Raw genomic sequence first — 13,235 nt, forward strand, 5'->3', positions numbered from 1 at the left:
TAAAACGTGCTCCTATCGTAGGAATCGCGCGAAAACACAGACATAAAGGCCCAATCAGGCGTCGTTGCCGGGTCGTAAAAGTCGAGCATTGACTCGCTATCGATGTCCGACGCTCCCTCACACAGCGGGTTCGCACTTTCAGGCGTTTAAAGTCGCGTCGTGGCAGCTTAATATGCGCCTGCAAGCGTTTTAAAACGCCATCAAGTTCAGGCAAATGTTTGGGCGTTGTTTGGATGTTTCTCGACATTTTCAGACGAAATCTAGAGTATTAGTTTTTGTAATACTATTTATAAGAATAAGAGCAGCTGGATGTGGTGTTCAGAGTGTTTCTTCTGTTTAAAGAGCTGCCTCCAAAGAGCTGTGCTTAGCTCTCTCGGAAATATATTTGTCAAATATTAGCAGCAAAAAGTGAAACCCAGTAGTCCATGCCCAGCTGTCAGTCTCAGCTACGTGTGAGAATATAGGAAAATATTCAGAGCAACCAGGAAGTCGATGCAGTCAACACATAAAATTAAAAAGTTCCAAATTTTAAATACAACAATTTTCTGGCTTTTATTTTCGGAGTAGTTTTAAGCATAAAGTGATGAATATTTTAAGTTAGATTTAAGTAAAAAGTGTAAGTTTTTCGAAAGTGTTTCACAACAGTCCGCAAAGTCATAAATTGTACCCGCTTAGATCAATGCATACACAAAATGGGCCAAGGAGTGGAATCAGTGGAAAAGGAATCGAGCAATGTCAGTGAATATACACAAATGGAATCTCACTCGAACAATATTTACACATGGAATGAACACTAAAGTAATTGCTTAGCTTTGGTGTCTTATTGTGGAATTTACTTAAATAATTTTCAGCAATTTATATTTTAGGATTCAACCGTTGACAACAAGGAAACGATTTTGATGTGACGTTTGGCATGTGTGGAGTAGGCCTACTGGGGATACCACGTTAAAAAAAACGCGCCTTGAACTCTACCAAATGCTGGTGGTGTGGAAAAGAGTTTGCCACATTGGAAAAAAACATAAATAAATTAATATTTTACAAATTTTGAGTACTACAGCAAATGTTAGTTAAATGGGGAAGCATTTTAAAAGGGTTCCATGAGGAAACAAAACAATAGAAAGCAAAGAATAGTAACTGGAACAAGTTGGTTTGGTTTCTTCAAAAATATTTCATCTACTCCACTTCTTTGATTTGTTTTTGATGTTAAAAACAGAAAAATGGCACCAAAGGCTAGCAAATACCCAGACCCTAAGTAGTTTTAGATCATGTACATAAGGCACATTCTTTGCCAGCCCATAAATATGCTTTAAAGTCACTCCGGCCTTTGGCCTAAATTGTGCGCGATTATTGACGCTAACAACTGCGCGCTTAAAATCGCGCGAAATGTTTTTGTAGCGCCTTGCTATTTGTATTGCCCACACAAGCTACATCCAGATAAGCGAAAATTCGCTTTAGGTCAGACACAATCGACAGCAGACAAGAAGGTTATTGTGACAGACAGCAATCAATCTATGTAAATATGGGTACAAATAGGCATTTAAATATTGATATATTTCTGTACACAGATTCATGGAGTAAGGGAAACAGCTAGAAAACTGGAAAGCTACGAGTGGAAATATTCGTAGTCTGCAAGTCAGAGCCCCTCTGCAAAAACAAATACAATTTTCACACCCAATAAAAAAACATTTTGATTTTCCATTAAACTTTAGTATGGTGTAATTTTAATATCCACAATATTCATGAGTGACCGATTAGTTTATACATCAAGAGTTATGATAACAAATCTTGTGTGTAGGTGTGTGTTGGGATTAGATCGAAGGAATGAATTTCATTACATGCGCGACTACAAACTGTAGGCTTACGAACTACGAATTATTATACTAGCATATACGTTAGAGATAGAGCATATAAGATATATTTGGTAAGTGTGGGGGGCGGTTGAGTGGTTGGTGACAACTAGTGGCCAGCTCTCAAGGAATGTCGACTGTGCACAAAGCTTTAAGTTTGATTTAAATGTGGATCTCTTCCCCACTCAACTGGCCAAGAATCGCAGCAGCTGTAGACTGACACATTTGGACCTAATCAACCACAGAGGCTGCAAGACGGCAGTTAAGTTTTGTAAGGGAACACATCCGATTCGATACGAGTTTTAGTTGTAACTTTTGGAGCTGCTTAGCTGCTTAGCTGTGCGTAAATGGTTAAAGAGAGCGATCCGCAAGAAACGAAAATTCATTCACTAAAATATGTGCTAACTAGCGTGGCTTGCTATTCCATTTGGGTGAGAGTTTTCTTTGTGTGTGTGTGTGTGTGTGGCTCCACGAGTATTGGATGTGTGATGTATGTAGATTTTGTAGGTAGGGGGCTGGCTGGGACATCCACAACACTCTTGTGCTAAGCCTCTACTTGAACAGACGCTTCAGTATGCTCTGGATGGTCGTCAGCGATTGATCCTCTATGAGGAATGTGCGATGGTTGCCCTCCACAGTGTGTACTTCAACGGGTTTTGTGCAGACCTACAAAACAGCAAACAAACGTTAATAAAGTTGCAGTCTGATGGGTTTATGGTTAACCCACCTCTTTTAGGCGATAGTCCTCATCCAGCTTAGCAGAGTTCTCTGTGGGCTTGACCAGCGTGACATTCGACTTGAGCTTCAGCGTGGGTTTGTAGCTGTCAGCCAGCTCCAGTTTCTTGTAGAACAGCGTGGCAGATTTTTTGATCTGAGCACGAAAAGAGAGCAACAAAAGTTCTTAAAAGTTCCCAGGCAAAGGTTGGATCAGTGTCTATTTGCTTACCGTCTCCACGGGCTGTGTGATCTCAACGCTCATCAGTTCGGCAAAACGCTCAAGTTTCTCCTCCCATGTGGGAATGACCAGCAGCAGTCGCACCAGCTATAAGGAGCAAACAAATCATGAGTATTCCTGCAGCTATTACCCAGGGGCTGCCCCTCCCCTCCACTTACCGCTTTGTAGTCAATGTTGGCCAGGACAATGCCAAAGTAGGCCAGACCGTAGCTCTCATTGCTGTTGGAATCATCGGCGGTGTAGCGCTGCTTGAAGCTGCTCGTGTACCAGTTGACGTAGGTGGGCGCACCATCCAACATAATCACATTGGCCACCTCGTTGGTGTCCTCCAGTATGGCGGCCATCACGTAGGTAAGCAGGCAGCCAAAGGAGTAGCCAGCTAGCTTGTACGGCCCCTTGGGCTGCACAGTGCGTATCTGTTGGATGTAGAACCTGGCCGCAGCATCAACGGAATCAACGGGGACGGCATCGGTGAACTGGAGCCCGTAGGCGGGCACCTCCAGTCGCTTGGCAAGTGGCTCCAGCGCGGACGCAAAGCCTTCGATGGGTGAAATGAAGAAAATTGGCGTCTGCTTGCTGTTCGCCGGCGCCTTAGTCACCAGTCGCACGATTGCCTCTGTGGGTATGAGGGCTGTGGTGAACACCACCTGTGTGCCATCGCCCAGTGGGCTGGTTGTGCGCGAGGACGGGTTCGGGGTGATGCTGGTGGCATCTGCAGGCGCTCCTGTACCATTGGTAGCCGCAGCGGCAGGGGATGCCACAGTCTTGGCATCCACGCCACCATCCATCTGCTTGAGGGCGCCAAAGGTGAGCAAACGAATCTCCTGCGCGGACAGCACAATGTCAAAGTTACGCTCAAGCGTCTGCTTGATCTCAGCGCTCATCAGCGAGTCCATGCCGAGATCGGCCAGCGAGGCGGCATCCTGGATATTCTTCGTGTCGCGCAGACCCAGAATGTTGGCGATGGTGGCAATCAGACTGACGCCAGCCGACGAGTCGGACTTGCGCTTCTCGGCCACCACCATGGAGGCCACCACGGGATGTGGCTGCTGCAGGAACAGATCGATGGTCTGCAGGCAGGAGGGCATGCGCTGTGGCAGAGTGCCTCCAATGACGGTGTCATTGTCGCCGAGATTCTCCAGCACGAGGCCAGTGTCGCCGATGGCGCCCCACTGTATGGCCGTGCCCGGGAAGCCGCTCACCTGCCGCTGCTCGCAAATCCGCTCCATGGCGGAGTTGGCCAGGCCGTAGTTGGTCTGTCCAATGTTGCCACGGCCGCAGGACACGCTCGAGAAGCAAATGAAGTAGTCCAGCTCGGTGCAGATGTTGCGCGAGTACTGGTCCAGCCACTTGGTGGCCGTCACCTTGGGATCGGCCACTGTCTTGAAGTCCTTGGCCGTCTGATCCTCGATCAAAGCATCCCGCAGCACGGCAGCCAGATTGAAGATGCCTCCCACCAGCGCTAGTTTGTTGCTGTTCTCCAGCAGCTTCTTGGCACCAGCGGCAGTGGTCACATCGTTCGTATCGATCACCACCTTGACGCCACGCTCCTCCCAGCGACGAATCATCAGACCCTGGTAGCCGGTCTTCACGCCCGACCTGGAGGTGAGCACAATGAAGCGTGCACCGCGCGACACCAGCCAGTTGGTCAGCTCCAGTCCGAATCCTCCCAGTCCACCAACCAGAATGTAACTCTTCTCGGGGTGCATGTAGGTGCGTGGAATGGCATTGATCAGACGCGCCTTGGGCTGCAGCGCCTTCTTGTTAGCCTCCTCATCGCGCACCTTGATGACCACCTTGCCAATGTGCTTGCCAGAGGCCATGAAGCGGAACGCCTGCTCCACCTGCTGATCATTGAAGACGGTCGTGGGCAGCGGCAGTACAGCGCCGCTCTTGATGCCCTCAGCCACGAGGTTGACGACTTGGTTCTGCATCTCCTCCTCACCCTCCATCACACTGTCCAGCAGAATGCCGTGGAACGAAGTGTTCTTGAGGAACACGGACATACCCAGGGGGCTGTTGTTGCTTAGATCGAATTTGCCAATCTCCAGGAAGCGTCCGTTGAGTCCCAGGCAGCGGATGGAAGCCTGCAGCTTCTCCTCGGACAGCGAGTTGAGTACCAGATCCACGCCACGTCCCTTGGTCTCGCGCATCACCAGCTGCTCGAAGGATGTGTCGCGGGAGTTGCCAATGTGTCGCTCCTGCAGCTTGGGGAATCGCTTCAGCAGGAACTCGCGCTTCTCCTTGCTGCCCACAGTCGTGAAGACAGTGAGTCCGTGAGCCAGAGCCACAGAGATGGCTGCCTGACCCACTCCTCCAGAGCCCGCGTGTATGAGGATGCGTTCACCCTTCTTCATCTGTCCGCGCACCACCAGCGCATAGTACACTGTGGAGTAGACACAGGGCACGGTGGAGGCTTCCTCCATGCTCCACTTCTCGGGTATCTGCCACATCATGCGCTTGCTAGCCACGCAAGTGGTGGCCAGCGACTTGGCCGGCACCATGGCCATGACACGGCGACCCTGAGAGTCGCGTCCGGCAAACTCCAGTCCCAGGACGCAGTCCTGTTCGGCGAGGTCACCGGGCAGAGCGTCGGCTGCCAGCTTGCCGGAAGTCAGCATCACGTCACGGAAATTGATGGGCGCATAGTAGACGGTGCAGGTCTCGAGGTTCTTGTCGCTGGCCACAGCGGTGTCCTGGCCCTTGGCCGCCTCGATCCACTTGAGCGAGGCAAGATCACCCTTCACCAGAGCATTCACATAGGCATGCTCCACCTGCAGCGTGGCCTGTTGCGTCTCCAGCTTCAAGTGGCGGAAGGTGCCCCAGGCGCCGCCCTTCAGCACATTCGAGATGAGATCCTTCTCCAGCTGCTTGCGGTACAGGGGCGCTGTGAGGGAGAACTTCTCCGCCTTGGCATCCTGCACAAAGATGAGACGCGCCAGCTTGCCGCCATTCTCGTTCTTGATGCAGGTCATGAGGCCAACGGCGCCGAACAACTCCTCGCCCTGGCACACCACATAGACGTACTGCTCCTCCGTGGAGGCTGTCAGCAAGGCAGCCTTCAGCTCATCCACCCACGTAAAGTTCTGTTCGGTGACTTGCACGATCACAGACTTGCGGCCCTTCAGATCGACAACACGGCGCGCGAGCACCAGGACACGTGTGGCGCCCAAGCTCTGCTCCTGCACAACGACCAGTCCAAACTTCTCGAGCAGCGCACGTCCCGTCTTGTTGTAGGTGGCCAGCGTCTCCTCGAGGATGAGGAAGCCGGTCTCGCGTATGCTGGCAATGGAGTTCTCCAGGGTCTTGGTGTCGGGGCGTGACAACACATCGATGCCGAAGACAAAGTGACAGTTCTGCTCTACGGGCTCCAGCAGCACATCCTTGGACACGACACGCACACCCGAATCACCCAAGGCAGCCGTAATGGTCTCCTCATTGTTGTTGGACGTCACGACAGCCACATCGCCCGTGAGCACGGGCTCACCCTCGATGATTTGCAGCAGGCGATTGGCCACCAGCACATCCGGATTCCTGCCATTGGCCAGCTCCACGCCCTTGAGCTTCACGGCGCCGCTGGAGTTCTCAATGATCAACTGGATGGCCACATCCAGGGCGTGCAGACGCGCCTTCTCCGAGTTCTCGTGCAGCTCGCTGGTGTTGTTCTGCGGCACAAAGTGATAGCGCTCGAGGGTGGGTGGCGCCTGGGTGCCCGGGCGACGTTGGGCGAGGGTGGCCTTGAGGCCACGCAACTCCACGCCGCCGCTCTTGATCACATTGATGTCGCTGTACCAGGAGACGGGCAGACCCGTTTCGGTTTGCTCCTGCTCGCTGAGCGCGGCGAGCAGCTCCAAGTGCTTGAGCGGATTCAGCACAGCGCGCTCGATGCGCGTGGGCAGATAGAGCTCCCGCAGATTCTTGCTGAGAATGCTAAACTGCAGCATGGTGTCCATGAAGCTGATCCAGTTGTCCACCCACTGCAGCTGGCCGGCAGAGGCCACCGTGTCGGACTTGACAATGCCACGGAAAATGCCGCCATAGTCGTAGCCGCGCAGACGCAGCTCCTTGTAGACGTCGTTGGTGGCCAGCTCGCGGGCAGCCTTGCTGGCTGACTGCTGCTCCAGCGGCAGTTCCTCGTTCTCAATGTTCTCCGGGATGCTGATCCTGCCGGACACGGCCAGGCTGCCGCTCTCGCAGATCTCAAAGGCGCCCGTGCCATCGAAGAAGTTGATGCCAAACTTGACGACCGCGTTCTTGTTGAGGATCGTGGCGCGATGGAACACCAGATTCTCCATCACGACGGGCGTCTTGTGGAACTCACCGCCGCGCATCTTGGCAAAGGTCATCCAGGCTAGGGTCATGTAGCCCGTGGCGGGGAACAGAATCCTGCCATCGATGGTGTGGCCCACGAGGAAGGCGTCCGCCTCCTTGGTCAGATCCACCTCGACAATGGTCTCGCCGGACGAGGTCTCCTTGCCGAACTTGGCCACCAGCCACTTCTGGGTGTGATCCCAGCCAATCTTTGAGTTCAACATGGGCGTGCCACGACCCACGGGATAGCTGATGGGACGCACCAGATTGAGAACCTGCGGCTGAGCACCGGCAGCGAACAGCTTGCCCACATTCGTGAGGAAGAACTCGACGTTGTTCTCGTGTCCGCGCTTCACCAGACTCAGGTTGGTGGCCTCCGGGCCGAGGGCACGCTTGAGGATGGCCTGCAGTAGGCCGTGGGGTGCAATCTCAATGGAAATGGCATTCTTGGGCACGTGCTGGAGCGCCTCGTGGAAGAGCACCGGCGACAGCAGATTGTTCACATGATAGGCGGCCGACGATTGCTTGGCCACGGGTGTGCCCCATGCGGATTCGGGGATGCTGGTGCTCACCCAGCGCGGTGTGCGGTTCTTGGCACTCGGAATGATCTTCTCCAGGCTCTTGCGCAGCTTGGGGCCCGCATCCGCGATGTACTTGCTGTGGAAGGCATAGCCACTGGAGTTGACGGCCTTGGCAAAGACGTCCTCGACATTCAGCTTGGCCACCAGAGCTTCAATGGAAGCCTCCGGTCCGGAGATGGTGCAGTTATCCTCGCTGTTGTGGCACACGGGGAAGCAGTCGGCAGGGACGCGCTTGTGCGCCTCCTCCCAGCTGAGTCCAACAGCGGCCATTTTGCCCTTGGAGAGCTGCGTGTCGAGGATGCTCTTGCCACGCCAGTACGCCGCCAGCACAGTCTGTTCGGGTGTAAAGCAGCCATCGGCATAGGCACAGCCCAGCTCGCCCACCGAGTGGCCGACAATGCCGTCGGGATGGATGCCCAGCGAGCTGAGCAGATCGGTGAGGGCCACCTGCATGGCGGCAATCGAGATGAAGGAGTTGAGGATATTCTCGAAGCTCTTGTCCGTGGAGCGGGTGAGCACATCGATGAGATCGACGCCCTCGGGCTTGAGGACATCCGCGCAGCGTTGAATTGTCTCCGCGAAGGCATCGATGCGCATCAGATCCTTGGCCATGCTGGCCCACTGGCTGCCCATGCCCGAGTAGACATACCAGATGGGACGCTTCTCGTCCGTGTACTCCAGCACCTCGCGCTGCAGGGTGCCCTTGCCGCTGCTGACCACGCCATAGCCGCGGAAGTAGTGCAGCGGAATGGGCTTCGAGTGGATGTCGTTCAGCAGCTGCAGATACTCATCATCATCGGCATGTCCGGCCGCCGACTCCAGCAGCTGTTCGACAGCCTCAAAGGTGCGTCCAGAGGCGATGACCACCTTGGGACCGCTGTCACGTGGCGTCAGCGCCTTGGGCTTGGGATTCGACTTGAGAATGACGTGAGCATTGGCACCGCCAAAGCCAAACGAGTTCAGGCCAATGATGCCACCATTCCAGGGCAGATTCTTGTCCACCACCTTGAGACGTCCATCGACGAGGCCATACAGATCGGGATTGGGTTTGTTGTAGTGCAAATTGGCTGGGATGACGCCCTCCTCCATGGCAATCAAGATCTTGGCCACGGAGCACACACCCGAAGCGGGCTCCGAGTGTCCCATGTTGGACTTGACGGAACCAATTAGCAGCGGGTTGGTGCGATTCTTGCAGAAAAAGTCCGTAATGGAGTTGACCTCCTGGGGATCGCCGACCTTGGTGCCCGTGCCGTGAGCCTCCACATAGACGACATCGTTGGGGCTGAGGCCGATCTCCTCGTATGTCTCGCGTATCAAACGATTCTGCATGCTGCCAATGGGATAGGTGATGCCCTGCTCCTTGAACCCGTCCGTATTGGTGCGCACATTCAGGATGGAGGCATAGACACGCTTGGCCTCGGCGGTGCGCTGCAGCAGCAGCACCACACAGCCATCGGAGCGCACATAACCGTTGCCAGAGTCATCGAAGGCCTTGCAGCTGCCATCCGGGCTCAACATGTTCAGCCGCTTGAACTGCAGCGACATGGTGGGCTTCAGAATAAGTCCGGCGCCAGCCACAATGGCATTGTCGATCTTGCCCTCGCGCATGTCGGAGAAGGCCTGCTCCAGGGCATACAGCGAGCTGGAGCATGCAGTGTCAATGCTGTAGCTGGGCCCCTTGAAGTCGAACGTGAAGGAGATGCGATTGGCGAACATGGCACGGGCACAGCCCGTCAAGCCATATCCATTCACACGATCGGGATCGCAGCACCAATGCTGCTCCGTCTCCGAGGTGGAGACGCCAATGTAGACGCCAGTGCGTGAGCCACGCAGATCGGTGGGATTGAGACCAGCATCGATGATCGCCTCGTGGGTCAGCTCGAGCAGCATGCGCAGCAGCGGGTCCATGCATTCGGCCTGCTTCTGGTGCACGCCAAAGAACTGCTGATCAAAGTTCTCCAGATCGCTCTCCTTGATCTTGCCCATCCGATCGGGTAGGCCATAGAGACCTGCAAGGAGTTGGAATACCAAACTTTAGCTGAAGGATCTAGGAGGATTTCTGTTTAACTTACCGCGCTCCCAGCGTCTGGGATCATCGTTGACCATGTCCACGCCATTGAACAGATTCTGCTTGAACTCTTCAATGTTGGAGCTCTCGGGCAGGCGACCGGAGAATCCAGTGATGGCCACCTCATCGTTCAGCGCTGTCTGCCGCGGCACATAGTGTCCGCCACCCAGGTCCAATTGGGGTGCGGCACGAGTGGCAGGCTCGGCGGTGATTACTTCTTCGGCAAAACGGGCAGGCATCTTGGGGCTATGAGTGTCGTTCGGGTCCGGGTTCTGACTGTGGTTGTGCGTGTGCAAGTGGGTGGCGTGGGTGGAGGTGGAGGTGCTCGGTGTTATCTGCGTGTCGTCTGGCTCCTTGAAGGCGTCAGGTTGATGCGAATTCTGCTGCTGCTTGTTGCGACGGCGGCGACGGCGATTGGCTCGGGCACTTTTCCCGTTATTTTGGCCACTTGGAGAATGATGCTGCTGCTCTTGGCTCTGATGATTGCTCTTGAAGGCAACAGGATGCTGCTGGTCCACGGCTTGCAACAGGTTTGAGTGTAGCGTCTGTAAAAATGCACAAGGAAAATATAGAAAATTTTAACTAGGGAAATTATCAGTTTTTTCTGGGTACAATCAAGAGAGAAAACGCTACTGTTTAGGTCAACATTTGTCCATTCCTTCACTCATTACACTCCCCTCCGAATGGATTGCATACCTCAAGGAGTAACAATTAAAATCAGCCTGAACCATTTGACAGAATAGGATTTTCGATGGTATTTTCTCATATTTTCAATTGGCAGTAATCGTTTTTGTTAGTTTAAAATGTCTAACAAAGAGCCTGCTTAGTCATGTTTTTATTGTCCATTTATCGACCTTTATAGCTTTACAAAATTCGAATGCTGAATAAATAAAATAATAATTTTCTTTAATCATCAGCCACACTGGCGCCCAAAATAGTATGCCTAACAGCACTGTTAATCAGCCGCTGGAAAGCTTTTGCCAGCTGAGCAAAGCACAGTCTTGCTCTCTCTCTCTCTCTCTCGCTCTCTGCGAAGCTGGCGCAGAAGCAAGCCGGTGTACCGGTACGTACTGCCGGTGTATGTACTGCCAGACAAATGGGCAGGCAGGCAGACTCTGGGCAGTAGCAGCAGGCAGGCAGGCAGGCAGTCAGTCAGTGGAAAGTTAGTATAGATATTACAAATCAGGTGATTTCTGGAGGAGCTTTTGCCGCGCAAGTGGCTGCATATTTGTTATGGGCGGCTTGCTAGGTTAGGGCGTGGCGTGGCGTGATGATGCGATGCCACCGCCTAACAGCCGCTGTCAAGGGGCAACATGTGGCAGTAACAATTACAGTGCAACATGGTTTGCGTTAACATAGGCACAACACAACCACACAACATAACTCCCTTTCCTTCACTCCTCCTCTCTCTCTATCCATGTTTCTCACGCAATAAATCCCCCTAAGCACAACAGAAGACAAGCTGCTTTCTCATTCGCCGAGAAACTCGTACGATGTGCAGAAAGAATGATTCAACAAAAGGGAAAGAAGTAAGTGACGAAGGCAGTTGGCGGTCTCCCCCAGAGCGACGCGTCGCTAGAAGATGAAGAAGAACAACGAAAATCGTACAGCCGAAAAACTATGCTGCTGCCGGCAAGCGATACTCACCTCTTTGTGGGTAGCGACTGTGAGAGTGAGCGAGTGGGAGAGGGCTTACCGTTGTTTATGTTTATACTCAGGCAAGAGGTATTATGATAATTAACAGAGGTTTGCCAAAGCTGACAAGAAGTGAAATCAGATCAAAATATTTGAAAATAGGAATTACTAAAAATATCTTGTAACTGTCTGCTGGGTGTCCTCTAATGTAGCAACACTAGAGTTTATCGTCAAAATTAAATGACTTTCCTGGAAAGGGTATCAAATGTTTCGCTACTCATGTCTACTTTCTTGTTGCCATAGTAATTGTATATGTCAGAGCGAGTGAGATTCAAAATTTTGCATGCCAACCACCGGAACACACACAGAAGCAGCCACATACACACACACACACACATGAGCTGGACGCGTGTACCATTTGTTTAGTGAGATAAGGTGGCGTGATTTCTCAAGTTCATTCAAGTATTACTTTCATAGTTTAGGCTTTTGCTGCATCTCTGATTTCATTCCCCGAATTGTTTGTTTTGTTTTTGCTTGGGCTACAATCCATAACCCTCTATTGATCCTTTTACTTTGATTGTCAGCGCTCGGTTCTGTATTGATTTCTCCGGAATCCATCAGACTCCACTGACTGACTGTGTGTCACCCATCATCAGGCCATATTGCTAAAAATTGCGTCATTAGATAAGCAAACATGTAAACAAACCGCCTCCCTCCCACAGTGTCACCCGCCCTAGAGGAGAGGTCTTGGGCACTCTACATTGTTTATTTATGCACTCGGTTCTATTTTCACAGTTATCGATTTTGTCCAGGGTAGGGCTGGTAGGAGACTCAAGTTCACGTGTACTGGCTGCTGCCTCCTCACACCCAACACCTCACACCCCACACCCCATACTCTTCTATGTACAATTAGTCCTCATTCTCATCTCGCCCACTAAAACTATGCGGAGAAGAGGCTGATAATGCCTCGCGCCTCAAGTTCACGATCTTCAGCGATAATTGATAACACCAAAAGGTGGGCCATGGGGTGATTCCATGCAGAGCTGATAAGGCGTCGCGCCGCTGTCTACTCATACGATTCTGCACCTGATCGGAACTATTGGCCCGATGCCAAACGCGTGTAGAACAGGAAGCTTATATACATTCTTACAAACTGCTGATAAAGCACTCGAAATTTTCCTATCATCCAATTTGGGTTTGTTTTGATACCCTTGCAGACGGGTGCTATATGTTGCGCATTTTTTATGTACTTTAATTTAGTTTTAATATTGACTTCAAATTAATTTCTCTAGCTGAATCAGCTATACTTTTGATACGAGTATAGAAATAATATTTGAGTCTAAATCTAAATATTTTATCTTCCCATATATATGTGAGGCACATAAAAGGGTATTTAAGGCTTCGCTTTGGCCACAAATTTGCATTTCTTTTTGTTTTATGCCTTATTCAGCTTGAATTTCTGATAGTCTTTTCATGGGAAATCTTACAAATAAATGTTTTGCTGCTTCTTCCGTCTGCAATTAGGAGGAGAAACCCTATCGAGAAGCCAATAAACTTTCATAGAACGCCTTCCTTAGTTATATCTATCTCTCTCTCTCTCATCCTCCCTGTCAATTAGCAACTGTAATTCGTTGTAGCAATGTTGTGGAATGGTGCAACCAAGGGGGCAATACCAGGCAGTGGAGGGGGCGTTTAGAATAACACTTTTGGCACTGTTTGGGCCCAAGCTAAAGGTCCTAAAGGTCAAAACGTTGCATGCCAAGTGCGAATCGAGCAAACGGGAAATGTTCTCCAATTTAGTAATTTGTATTTTTAGCTGGGGGGCTAGCCAAGCAAAT

At 51.7% G+C, this 13,235-nt stretch overlaps 1 protein-coding gene across 1 annotated transcript; it reads right to left on the minus strand.

Moving 5' to 3' along the window:
* Positions 1–2,278: 2,278 nt before the first annotated feature.
* Positions 2,279–10,306, minus strand: LOC117581697 (fatty acid synthase). Its single transcript, XM_034269075.1, has 5 exons — positions 9,767–10,306; positions 2,961–9,703; positions 2,794–2,889; positions 2,575–2,718; positions 2,279–2,513 (listed from the first exon to the last, which is right to left on the minus strand). The coding sequence occupies exons 1-5, from the start codon at positions 9,999–10,001 to the stop codon at positions 2,400–2,402; spliced, it is 7,332 nt and encodes a 2,443-aa protein (XP_034124966.1). The 5' UTR covers positions 10,002–10,306; the 3' UTR covers positions 2,279–2,399.
* Between the last annotated feature and the right edge of the window lie 2,929 nt (positions 10,307–13,235).

Source organism: Drosophila guanche, unplaced genomic scaffold (genome assembly GCF_900245975.1).
Source record: "Drosophila guanche unplaced genomic scaffold, DGUA_6, whole genome shotgun sequence".
In the NCBI taxonomy this organism is placed as follows: Eukaryota; Metazoa; Arthropoda; class Insecta; order Diptera; family Drosophilidae; genus Drosophila; species Drosophila guanche.

Coding starts and splice junctions, on each gene's coding strand:
- LOC117581697 (XM_034269075.1), bottom strand. CDS start 10,001: ATGCCTGCCCGTTTTGCCGAAGAAGTAATCACCGCCGAGCCTGCCACT. Junction 9,704..9,766: donor TCCCAGACGCTGGGAGCGCG/GTAAGTTAAACA, acceptor AACTCCTTGCAG/GTCTCTATGGCCTACCCGAT. Junction 2,719..2,793: donor TCACACAGCCCGTGGAGACG/GTAAGCAAATAG, acceptor TTTCGTGCTCAG/ATCAAAAAATCTGCCACGCT.